We start from the raw sequence: 12288 nt of genomic DNA, 5'->3' as shown, positions 1-12288 counted from the left end.
AACGGCACGGCAGCGACATTAACAGTCAGCGTTGCGACCCGTGCGCGGTCGTGCGCAGACGTGGGGATTGTACAAGCGGTAAGACGGCAGAAGGTTCTCCTCTCTGAGCGGAAGGTGCCGGAAGATCCACCCTCGCCTGGATCAGACCCCTAGTACTATAATACCTCCTTGTTCTGCACTGCTTGCTGTATGCTAATGCCGCCGCCGTGCTGAACCTGTTACCGCTGCTACCTGTGTGTGTGTGTGTGTGTGTGTGTGTGTGTGTGTGTGTGTGTGTGTGTGTGTGCGCGCGTGTGTGTGTGTGTGCGTGTGTGAAAGTGCTGTGGCAGCAGTGCTGCAGGTAGCGGTATGTGTAGAAGTAAGAATGCAATAACAGAAAAGGTTATTTGTTCCGTGTTAATATTAAGCCTCTCTTCCTCTCCCTCCCCCTCTCTCTCTCTCCCTCTCCCTCTCTCCGTGCTGACTTGGTGCTTCTCTCTGGCTCATTAGACCTGACCTGTAAGACCCCTCCACCCCCCTCTCCTCAGCCCCCCCCCCCCCCCACACCTCCTCCTCTCCTCACCCTCCAGAAGAGGAGCTAGGAGGGTAATTACCGAGCATATTAGTTGGCACTTACAGTCCCCCCCCCCCCCCCCCAAGCGGGCTCATCCACCCTCTCTCATTGATCTCCTCCCAAAGGCCAGTGTGACATTTACCTAACGGAGATCCTTCCGAGACACCGTCTCTTGTCGAGAAGAGAAGGTGTCCTTTTTGAACACCCCCCTCCCCCCTCCACCCCCCCCCCCCCCGCCCGCCCGCCCACCCCCCTCCCCTCAGGAAGAAAGAGAGAAGAAAGTAATATAAAATAGCGAAAGAGAGAGCGAGAGAACGCGGCGAAGCCGGGAAGCCGGCGCGTGACTCACTGAAGCCGTTGAGGTCGTGGCTGCTGCTGCTGAAGGGGTCGTCCTTGTGCAGCGTGCTGACCTTGGCGGTGCTCTTGTCCGCCGTGCTGACCGGTCCCATCTCTCTCTGGGTGCCGCCGCTCGCCGTGTCCTTCTGCTTCTTAGCCAGCTTCCTTCGTACGCACACACACACACACACGCACACACGCACACACGCACACACATGCACACACACGTGCACAGGCACAGGCACACACGCACACGCACACATGTGCACGCATACACGCATACACGCACGCACACACACACACACACACAGGTTCAGGGCGAGTAATCTCAAAATGCATAACGTTACGCATGCGGTATGTCCGCACGTGCACACACACACACACACATGCACATCCCTGCGTACGATACACACACACGGAGCGGAATGGATAAGGAGGGTTAAACAAATCACACACACACACACAGACACACACACACACAAAACCCACACATACACAAACATTCACCATGCGGGGATCACTGAGAGGTTCCGGCCTTGTTGTGCGTTGGTCAGTATCTCCGGGTTGAACAGCGTATTGTGCGGTGCCGATTCAAGTGAATCCGTTCGGCCTAGTTTAGCTAATACTACACCTCAGCAGTGTTGTAGACGCATGCTCTCGCGATGACTGACTCAGCAGAAAATGTTGGTTCGGGATCTGGTCTTGATCCAGTAATTGGACTATTCTGGTTTGGGTAGTTGGACTATTCTGGTTTGGGTAGTTGGACTATTCTGGTTTGGGTAATTGGACTATTCTGGTTTGGGTAGTTGGACAATTCTGGTTTGGGTAGTTGGACTATTCTGGTTTGGGTAATTGGACTATTCTGGTTTGGGTAGTTGGACTATTCTGGTTTGGGTAGTTGGACTATTACAGTATGGTTTGGGCAGTTAGACTATTCTGGTTTGGGTAGTTGGACTATTCTGGTTTGGGTAATTGGACTATTCTGGTTTGGGTAGTTGGACTATTCTGGTTTGGGTAGTTGGACTATTCTGGTTTGGGTAGTTGGACTATTCTGGTTTGGGTAGTTGGACTATTACAGTATGGTTTGGGTAGTTAGACTAGTCTGGTTTGGGTAAGTGGACTATTCTGGTTTTGGTAGTTGGACTATTCTGGTCTGGGTAGTTAGACTAGTCTACTGTTGTTTAAGTTGGTCACACTACACAGCTTTTTCCAGACCATTTTGTTATCAATAGTTAGCGACCTCTATCTATGAAATGTTTCCGTCTTGCCAAGAACGCTTGGCCCATTGCCTTCTTCCAGCAGGTCATTTTATTCTAAATACTCCAGGCGGCTTGAGGTTGAAATTAGTTAAACTTTTTTTTATTAGGGCACGTTGTTTTAGCACCAAAAATATCTGTCCGCCTACACCTTTTATATTAAAAAAAGATTAGATGTGAGTAGATGGTTGTGTGACGTTGGGCCACGTGTGACGTGGGAGTCGAGCCGGATGGGCGGGGCAGATGGGCGGGGCAGCGGGGGGGGGTCTAAGACCACTCGGCAGCGCCGCTCGTCTCCGTGATCAATTCACCGACTGTTTTTTGAGATCGGAGCAATATGCTGACTCGTCTCCGCACTCCGAACAACATCTACTGCAGCGCTGAGTAAAACCGCGCTGCTCTACAACGGCATCGGAAACACGCTTCTCAACCTTCATGCGTTTCTCTGGCAACTGCCACCATCGGTGTGTGAATGTGCGTGTGAATGGTTGAATGAGAGGCCTTCATTGTAAAGTGCTTTGGATAAAAGTACTATATAAGTGCAGTCCATTCACCGTTTACCATTATCTTATATCTTATAAAGGTTGAATTGAAATTGAATTGTCTAGTTTATTTAGACAGCCTTGGTGCAATCAGCTCTTTCATATCTCTGGAAGAATGTGTGCACTCTCCTGTTAGTCATCTCTATTATGAAGTATCTAGCCCATGTTTACTTGCTCTGTAAATGTTCTTAGCGAATAGACAAACATTTTCCAGGAGCTTGCTCGATCGTCTCGTTGAGAGAGGTCAGGGAATAATTTTTACAGCTCACTTTTCTGGCCCCCGGGTGAAACCATTTTTTTGCTTCCCTCTGGAGTATGTAGGGGTGGGTCGTATGCCCACCTCCCTTGTTCTCTGTAAAGCGCATTGTGATGCCTCTGTGTATGAAATGCGCTATACAAATAAAGTTTGATTTGATTTGATATGTCTCGGCACATATCCTGTAGAGAGTCAAGATTGTCAAGAAAGTCAAGACTGCTGTTAGTGTGTGTTTGACTTATCGACATTCAGCCTACAGCTGTATGGGTGGGAGGGGGGGGCTGTAGTCGATATGTAGATTCCGCATCACTGCTGAGCGACTCAGGAACGTTAGTGAACCCTGCAGCAGAGGTGAACGCAGCTCTGCTAGTACCTCCAGGGCAGGTCAGACAGCGCAGTAGCCCCGCCCCCTTTCTCTCCATTCAACCGCTGCAATTTCACACAGGAGCAAGAGGACGTTTGTGTGAGTGTGTGTGTCTGTGTGTGTGAGTGTGTGTGTGTGTGTGTGTGTGTGTGTGTGTGTGTGTGTGTGTGTGTGGCCTTATACACCAGTGGGCAGTGTGCTTCTTATTATGGACGTACACTTGACCTCCCATAGCCACCTGACCATAACCAGCTAAGGCATGTACATGTTCTTGTGCTGAGAACAGCTAAGGCACTTGAGACAGAAAAAACCCTGATCAGCATGCGTGCGTGCGAGCGCGCTTTTGTACGTTTGTGTGCGAGTTTCTAAGGGTTGTGTGCGAGTTTCTAAGGGTTGTGTGCGAGTTTCTAAGGGTTGTGTGCGAGTTTCTAAGGGTTGTGTGAGGGTTTGGACATGTGAGGTGCTTTTCTCTTCCTCTGAGTCAGCGAGTGAGGCTTCTGAAATCTTCCTTTTCCTATCATCATTCTGCTGCCATCATTTCAGTCAAGTCTACATTTTCCTGGTTGCAGTGGGCTTCAAACTTCACATATTGATTGGTGGTTTGGGGCTATTTTTACTGTGAAAGTGGGTAGAGGAAGACAGGGTTTGAAAGGAGAGAGGGGCAGATAGAGACGTGCTGAAATTGTTCTGGAGTGAAAAAAGAGACGGCGGAAAGAGAGAAACACAGGCTGTCAGAGAGAAGGAGAGAGAGAACACAACTACCAGAGATAAAGGGAAAGAGACAGGGAGAGAGAGAGAGAGAGAGAGAGAGAGAGAGAGAGAAGGAGGGGGAGGGACAGTGGAGGGGAGGGACAGTGGAGGGGAGGGGGGGCAGAGCTGTGGAGGCCACAGTTCCTCTCTGCCCTCTGAGATTAGTCTTTCTTCTCCCCTCTCCTCTCCTCTCCTCTCCTCTCCTCTCCTCTCCTCTCCTCTCCTCTCCTCTCCTCTCCTCTCCTCTCCTCTCCTCTCCTCTCCTCTCCTCTCCTCTCCTCTCCTCTTCCCCTTCCTCTCCTCTCCTCTCCTCTCCTCTCCTCTCCTCTCCTCTCCTCTCCTCTCCTCTCCTCTCCTCACCCAGGCTCGGGGTGGTAAAAGGACGGCCCCTCGGCCCCCGAGCCTGGGGGAGAGAGGACCGCACCAGCTACCCCAAACGACGAAGAAGAAGAACCTCTCCTCTTCCCATCCCTCTCTCCTCTCTACAATCTAACCCTCTAACGGACGCTTTTGAATCACTAATTCCCTCCATACGGTAGGAGGTAACGGAGGCCTGATAATCTGTGCTTAATCAATGTCAGAGCAGCGCTTGGTTTAAGCTAAGGGGCCGCACAGCTGGCTACAGGACCCGACTGTTCAGTATCTCCACCCAGAAACAAAGATGGAGAGATCTTCTTGGAATTTTGAGATTTGAAATTTGAGATTTCTTGGAATGTAAAGCGCACTACAAATAAAACATTATAATTATTATCAAGTTCAACTGGTGGAACTGACTCCTCAGTCCAAATACCGACTGACCGCGCAGCCGCATCGCTAGCTTTTAGGCGGCGTAGCGCTAGTTTAAGGAGGCGCCCCCCGTGTGTTTATAGGTCAGAGCTCCAGGGATAAAGCCCGGTGGAGCGGAACGCGAAGCCAGAGCCGAGACGAGCCGGCTGACGAGCGACGGAGACACCTGGACTCCCTCTGTCTGCGTTTCTGCCGGGCTACGCGAGACGGCCGACGTCCGGGGACTTCAAGTGCTAGCTCTCTTGGTGAACGTCTACGCTGTGGCCGGCAATAAACACATTGTTATTCCCCTACTTGTTATACCGCTACCGTTATCTTAGCCAGGCCTTCCTTCCATGAGAGAATTTACATCTCTACCGAATCCTCCTGGTTAAGTAGAGGTTCTATTAAAACTAAAAGCACTCCTACCCTGCTAGGGTACCTCCCAGGCCTCCCAGACGATAGGTATTCCAGTCAGTCGGCCTGTCAGCTGCTCGGGGTTCGACTTCAGGCATCGACCGCTGGGAGACCACAACAAACTTTAATCTCTATTTCACTCGCTTCTAGGGTAAAAGGGGGAAGAAAAAAAAAAAGAGCTAGCGATCCACACACCTCCTGGGTAAACAACCCGGGGCTATCCACCGTAGTACACGCTGGTTTTAAGCACATCACACTACCCGGCCGTGTGAGATACCGACGCCATCGCTACGGCCCCTGCCTCTCCTTGCATAGATGACGCATAAAGAGGCAATTTCTAGAGGGTCAAGAGCGCTGGGTGGTTTTTGGAGCGCGCTCGGCGATGGCTGTTACATCCTGGTAACGGGTAGGATGATGGGGAGAGTGTGTGCGGTGTTTGGTATCGGCTGAGGACACGGAGAACGTACAGTAGAGCGATCCGCGCGTATCTTAGGGAGAGCCGGCGTAGCTTTATTACACGCTTGAGGAGAAGATGGCGGTCTTTATGATTCGAGGAGGCGGAGAGGCGGCGCGCGCGGATAAAGACGGCGGCGCGCGCTAAGCCCCGGATTAGCTTCGCCGTTGCTGTGCTGCTTGATGGGAAGTTGTTTTTTAATGCAACCAAAACACAATGAGTCGAATCTACAGGATCCAGGAACACGGGAGCGTCTTATCAGAGTTGAGATGTGTAAGCGTGATGAATCACAACACATGAGTGCAGCGGTAAAAGATGGATGCTCCCTACGTCTGGTTAGATCCCTACCCTGTCCATATCGTCCATCGTGAACAGACATGTCTTCACAAACGTCGGATCCACAGAGAAGCGCTACAGTCGGTTAGTGCTATGTTCTTTTTGTAGGTGCTGATATGCCCATCAAATGGTAGAGTTCTGCTTAGGAAGTCTCAGGCCAATATTAGTATCAGTTACAGTAAATATGGACTATTATAGCTAGGTAGCAGCAACACATTTTCACACTACATTCACATGGATAGTTGCATAGCAACCATGAATAGGTCCTTAACCTTTAAATGAAGGAGGAAAGAATACTGGTATAATTTAAAATGTACTGTAGGCAGCATACTGTATATGTAAATGAGCCAGTAATCAAGATTGAAGATCTTAACGAGTCAATAATTGGGTGGCTAAACAGGGAGCTGATTGATTTTATAATACAAGGACACAAATAACAATGAACATAGTGAGTAAAGAAGGGTAAAATATAGATGCATTTTGGGAAATGTAGTTTCCTGAGCACTACTTACAGGTAATAAGAGTAGGAATATGCATGTCTTCTGAGGCATGGAGGGAGGGAGGCCAGAGCGATAACATTTAGCACCCAGAAAAAGGACAAATACAGTCGTTAGTTCTCGTTAACGCCCGAGTCGTCAGGCGGAGCTGATGGAGAAAACGGCAACAACGGGTTAAACACATGGACGCCACTGAACGCCGGTCTGCCTGTCAGTCTCTCTGTCTGTCTGTCTGTCTGTCTGTCTGTCTGTCTGTCTCTGTCTGTCTGCCTGTCTGTCTGCCTCTGTCTGTCTGTCTGTCTGCCTGTCTGCCTGTCTGTCTGTCTGTCTGCCTGTCTGTCTGTCTGCCTCTGTCTGTCTGTCTGTCTGTCTAATTGTCTGTCTGTCTGTCTGTCTGTCTGTCTGTCTGTCTGTCTGCCTTTCTGTCCGTCTGTCTGTCTGTCTATCTGTCTGTCTGCCTTTCTTTCCATCTGTCTGTCTGTCTGTCTATCTATCTATATATCTGTCTGTCTGTCTGTCTGTCTGTCTGCCTGTCTGCCTGTCTGTCTGTCTGTCTGTCTGTCTGTCTGTCTCTGTCTGTCTGCCTGTCTGTCTGCCTCTGTCTGTCTGTCTGTCTGTCTGTCTGCCTGTCTGTCTGTCTGCCTGTCTGTCTGTCTGCCTCTGTCTGTCTGTCTGTCTGTCTGTCTGTCTGTCTCATGACCAGTAGAGAGACAGATCCACGGCACAACTGGCTTCCCAACAGACATGCGCTTCTAGAGAGAGATGGAAGCGGGATGGGAGGATGCAGAGAGAGGAGAGAGAGGGAATGAGAGAGGCGGGTGGAGGGAGGGGGACTTTAAGGACATACTGTTGTGCCATTCCGTTCAGGGAGATCGAGAGGGAATGACGCCATAGTTGGCACTTTGACTGCTTTAGCAGCGCCAAATCTGAGTATTGAAAAATGAGTGGGTGCGTGCGTGTGAGTGTGTGTGTGTGTGCGCACAAGCTTTTCTATGTGTGTGTGTGTGTGAGAGGTAGAACATCAAGAATGACATGCACTGAGTGGAGATGGAGTTGGCGCGCGAAACGGGATGGCCGCTCTCTGACACCGCAGACTGCTGTCTGGAGCTGAGTGGCAGCCGGGCGAACGTAGCTGACGCTTTGTAGCTACATATAGATACAGTCGGTAGAAGATGTGTGATGTGAAGTTGGGTTCACATACAACAGCCAAGGCTGTTTTAAATAGTTTTAGAATGTTCGTTGCTTGAGAATGTCTCTCTGTTCTAGAACTGGAGTCTTGATGATTTACAGTAACATGTCAAATCGTACAGTACAGAGGGGAGGCTAGGAGTGTTAGCCAAACCCAGGCCTGGATAGCACAGGTATGAAAAGCTATGTTCATCTCTGAAAACCCAAACCAGCTCTGTGGTAGACCAATGAGTCATTCTGTTAAGAGATACTGAAAAAGGATTGAGAGAAGCACCTTTTAACCTGCATTCTCTTCACACGGGGATGAAATTGAAATACAGATGGTGGCTGTCTGGCGTCTGTTCCAGAGTCATAAAGAAGCGGATTTAATAAGAGAGGTTGAATATAGAGCAAAGCTGACACAGCTGCAATACTCTCTGAACAGTCAATACCGTACACTTTCACGGCAAATGCGCACACACACACACACACACACACACATGCACACACACGCACGCACACACACATGCACACACACACACACATGCACACACGCACGCACACACGCACACACACACACGCACGCACACACACACGCACACGCACGCATACACACACACAGTCGCACACACACACCTACCTCCTGCTATTTCATTTCAATGGCCTTTTAAGAGAGCTGCTGACATTGTTCTTATGATCTTAATAAAGCAGAGTGAGAGCTGGCACTAAGGCAGTTAAAGTAGCCCATAAATATTAATGTAGCGAAACTGCTCCATGGTGCAGCTCCCCCCCCCCTCCACACACACACACACACACACACACACACACACACACACACACACACACTCCCCCTCCTAGAACCCTGTGTGGTGGGGCATAACTCTGCACCAGGATAAAATGAGGGCGTTGGGAAAAAGAGACTATATCTATTTTTTATATATGTATATAATAGTAGATTCACACAGGGGCTATATATATATAGACTGGGCTATATATATAGACTGGCATCTAAGCACAGCCACATAGGCCTGTTCATCACTTCAGAATATGCAGCCTACCTTATGGCAAAATATTATATTTTGTAAAGGCCTCTTCTACTGTACGTGTCATATATCCCTAACAAATGGGCATTTTCCAATTATTTGCAATTAACAGGGTAAACCGGCTTTGGTGTAAGAGTAATTTCGCTTTCATTTTGAGCCAACTTAGACTATATACAGCCTTACAAGTCTTAGAATGAAAGTGAAATTAATCTTACACCAATCAATCAATGTACTGTAAAACTGTGGTAATATATATATTAATATAAAACGTTTGATAAGGGCAGCAGGAGTCAACCTCCCCTGTCGAGGCTGCCAGCCTGGCTCTCTGGGCGATATGGTGCTATGATACTGTACAACTGCCCACTGTCAACTAAAAAACCATATCTGCATCACAGTGAAAGACTCTACATGTAAAAATAAAACATTTATAAGCACACAGGCATGCCAACACACACGAACATATATGTGTGCGCACACACGTAGACGCACATACACACACACGCACGCACACACACACACAAACACGCATGAGAGAGAGATATATTTAAACATGCACACTAACTAGACGCCGTGTATTGTGAGTTGAGCTCACATCCCATCAAACACATGGATGCAGGTCAGACAGCTGCACATCCACAGATGGACACGGCTCATAGCTCCTCCCTACGGCCTCCTCAGCGCACAGTCACAACCACAACACTACGTCTATGGTTATAGCTATGTCTGGTGTGTGTGTGTGTGTGTGTGTGTGTGTGTGTGTGTGTGTCCTCGGTCTGCTCTGTGCTGATTCATTATCTCTACCCATCGTCCAGTCTTCCATCTGTGCAAATATACACTCCTACACACACACACACACACACACACACACACACACACACACACACACACACACACACACCGAACACCCAGCTGTCGGGGTGTTGGGCAGAGGAATGCTATGCTCCCCAGCACTGCTATCATTTACTGCACACACACTGAGGAGCAATGACCAGGAACACATTACAGTACATTACATGTCTTTATATCACACACGCACGCACGCACACACACACTCACACACCCCAACACACCCACCCCCCAACACACACACACCCACACACACACATGCTAAAGACAGCTGTATAGATGACTTCATGGGTTGAAAGCAGAGTATACTGTGTGTGTGTGTGTGTGTGTGTGTGTGTACGAGAAAGAGAGCAAGATAAAGAGATAGTGGCCTTCATTTACTAAGTGATCGTAGGACAGAAAACTGGTTATACGTCATTATTATTAGCATCATTATTGTTATTTTTATTATTATTATTTATTTATTTATTTATTTATTTTTAATTATTATTATAAATCCTCAAATTGACAGCAATGTGCAATGGTTTCTGGATAGGACACACAATTAAACCAGGAAGTTGCCCAGCTCGCATGCTGTCTGATTGTGTGAATTTACATGTGTGAATAATCCCTTCGAATAAAGGGATTACGGTCGAGATTCTTGTTTTGGTCATATTTCGTACTTCGGTTTTGGCTGTACTTCGTATGTCGATATGTAGGGGCGGGATAATTCAATGACGATTGTTTTCATCTGCACTTCCCGATGGTTCAGACGATGGGATTGGCTGGCGTGTGAATGTTTGATAGTGTAGATCACAGGTGGACGCTGTCCGACCGTCATTTCTGTGCTCGGATCTGCGCTCCTTTGATAATGAGGGCCCTTGTGCTTCCGCTGGTGTGAGGGTGTGTTCAGAATCACAGCTATTTGGCCCTAGCAGTTGAGTGTGTGTGTGTGTGTGTGTGTGTGTGTGTGTGACAATTATCTCAGCATGTCTATTATAACGGTGTCACAGCTGAGGGGCAACCCTGTGTGTGTGTGTGTGTGTGTGTGTGCGCGCCTGTGTGTGTGTGCACCTGTATGTGTGTGTACGCCTATGTGTCTGCGCCTGTGTGTGTGTGCGCGTGTGTGTGTGTGTGCGCCTGTGTGTGTGTGCACCTGTATGTGTGTGTACGCCTGTGTGTCCGCGCCTGTGTGTGTGCGCGTGTGTGTGTGTGTGTGTGTGCCTGCGCGCGAGCGTGTGTGTGTGTGTGTGCCGCGCGTGTGTGTGTGTGGTATAAGCGCGCAGGGTGGAGGTTAGCGATAGCGCCAGAGTGTAACATGCCAGTCTGCTGTGTTTAATGGAGCGCTGCTGTCTGGACTAGCATGCTAACGGCCTCCCTCGGCTCCCAAGGGCCTCACAAGACTAACCGTCTCTGCTCACTGTCTTACTGCCCTGCCGGGGCCCGTATAACTCCTGGGCAGACTGGCTCTCCCCTTGCACAGGGGCAGTATATCTCCTGGACTTAAAGGGAAACTGTATAGGAATAAATGGCTGTTAGAGAGCGAAGCGGAGACACTCGATGCTGAAGTGGGTTTTAATGAGCGGTGTGGGCAGGGAGATTCCGAGATGTAGATTTTATCGAGGGATTTTATTTCATTTTCACGTTTTTTTTTCTCCCTTTGGTTTCGTCAGATGGATCTGTTGAGTTTGTAGTAGTGGGTCACACCACAGCGAGGCTCTCCAGCAACAAATAATGACATTGTCAACAGAAACCTGGTCACAAGTATCGTTGGCGATGCACATGTGTTTGCTGATGTTTTTTTTTCCTATTTCGTTCTTAACAAGGTACAATTGACCGAGGACATTCTCTTTTGGCGGCAACATGTTCTCTTGTTTGTGTGTGTGTGTGTGTGTGTGTGTGTGTGTGTGTGTGTGTGTGTGTGTGTGTGTGTGTGTGTGATAAACGCCCACACACAAGTCCTGCTCTGTCATATCTGGTGGAGATGCTGCTTCTAGTACCCTAGAAAGTTCCGCTGCTGAACCCTAAATTGTGATTGGTCACTGACTGCACCTTTAGTATTTGTACCCCTGTGTGTAATTTCCTCTATGTGGGCATAAATAAATTGTTAGAATGTGTGTTTAAGTGTGTGTGTGTGTGTGTGTGTGCGTAGGGGTGTGTGTAGCCCTGACTGACAGCCTAATGGTTTTGAATGAACCACTCAGTGTGTCTAGGCCACTCCAGCCACTCGGTGACATTTTCCCAGCAGAGATGACGAGTTTGCCCCCGGCGGGGGGGGGGGGTGGGGGGGGGGGGGCTCAACATTTCAGCCGTCCCTCGTGGCGGCGGGCGGGCTGAGAGCGGAGAACGTGAGGCTTTGTTGCCGCGTGGCGGGGAGGGGGTTGTTATCCGAACGGCGCCCATTGAAAGCTGCTGGCGTCGTATTAAACTCCGGTTAACCGGCCTTAAACCGCCGTGGAGACGGACACTCTCGTCCTTTTATGGACGATCTGCGCCGGAGTATCACCGCTGCTTCTGACCCTCGACTGACAACGTGGGAGAGGTGGGGGCGGCCGGTCAATATACATAAGAGGAGGAGGAGGAGGGGGGGGGAGGGGAGGAGGAGGAGGGGGGAGGAGGAGGGGAGGGGAGGAGGAAAGGGAGGAGGAGGAGGAGGAGGAGGAGGGGGAGGGGAGGAGGAGGAGGAAGGGGAGGGGAGGAGGAAGGGGAGGAGGAGGAGGAGGAGAA

General features: G+C 49.4%; 1 protein-coding gene across 1 annotated transcript in view; it reads right to left on the bottom strand.

The window, feature by feature from the left end:
• ptprt (protein tyrosine phosphatase receptor type T) overlaps positions 1-12288 on the bottom strand; it is a gene marked incomplete at both ends in the record, with an annotated part of 108702 nt that overhangs the window by 34826 nt on the left and 61588 nt on the right. The window contains 2 exons of the mRNA XM_084460691.1: positions 880-1054; positions 6542-6571. Coding sequence (XP_084316817.1) covers positions 880-1054; positions 6542-6571 — 205 coding nt within the window. The remainder of the gene's footprint in view (positions 1-879; positions 1055-6541; positions 6572-12288) is intronic.

This window comes from Borostomias antarcticus (genome assembly GCF_949987555.1).
Source record: "Borostomias antarcticus genome assembly, chromosome: 33".
Taxonomy (NCBI): domain Eukaryota; kingdom Metazoa; phylum Chordata; class Actinopteri; order Stomiiformes; family Stomiidae; genus Borostomias; species Borostomias antarcticus.
This window is presented reverse-complemented; position numbering and strand designations above follow the sequence as displayed.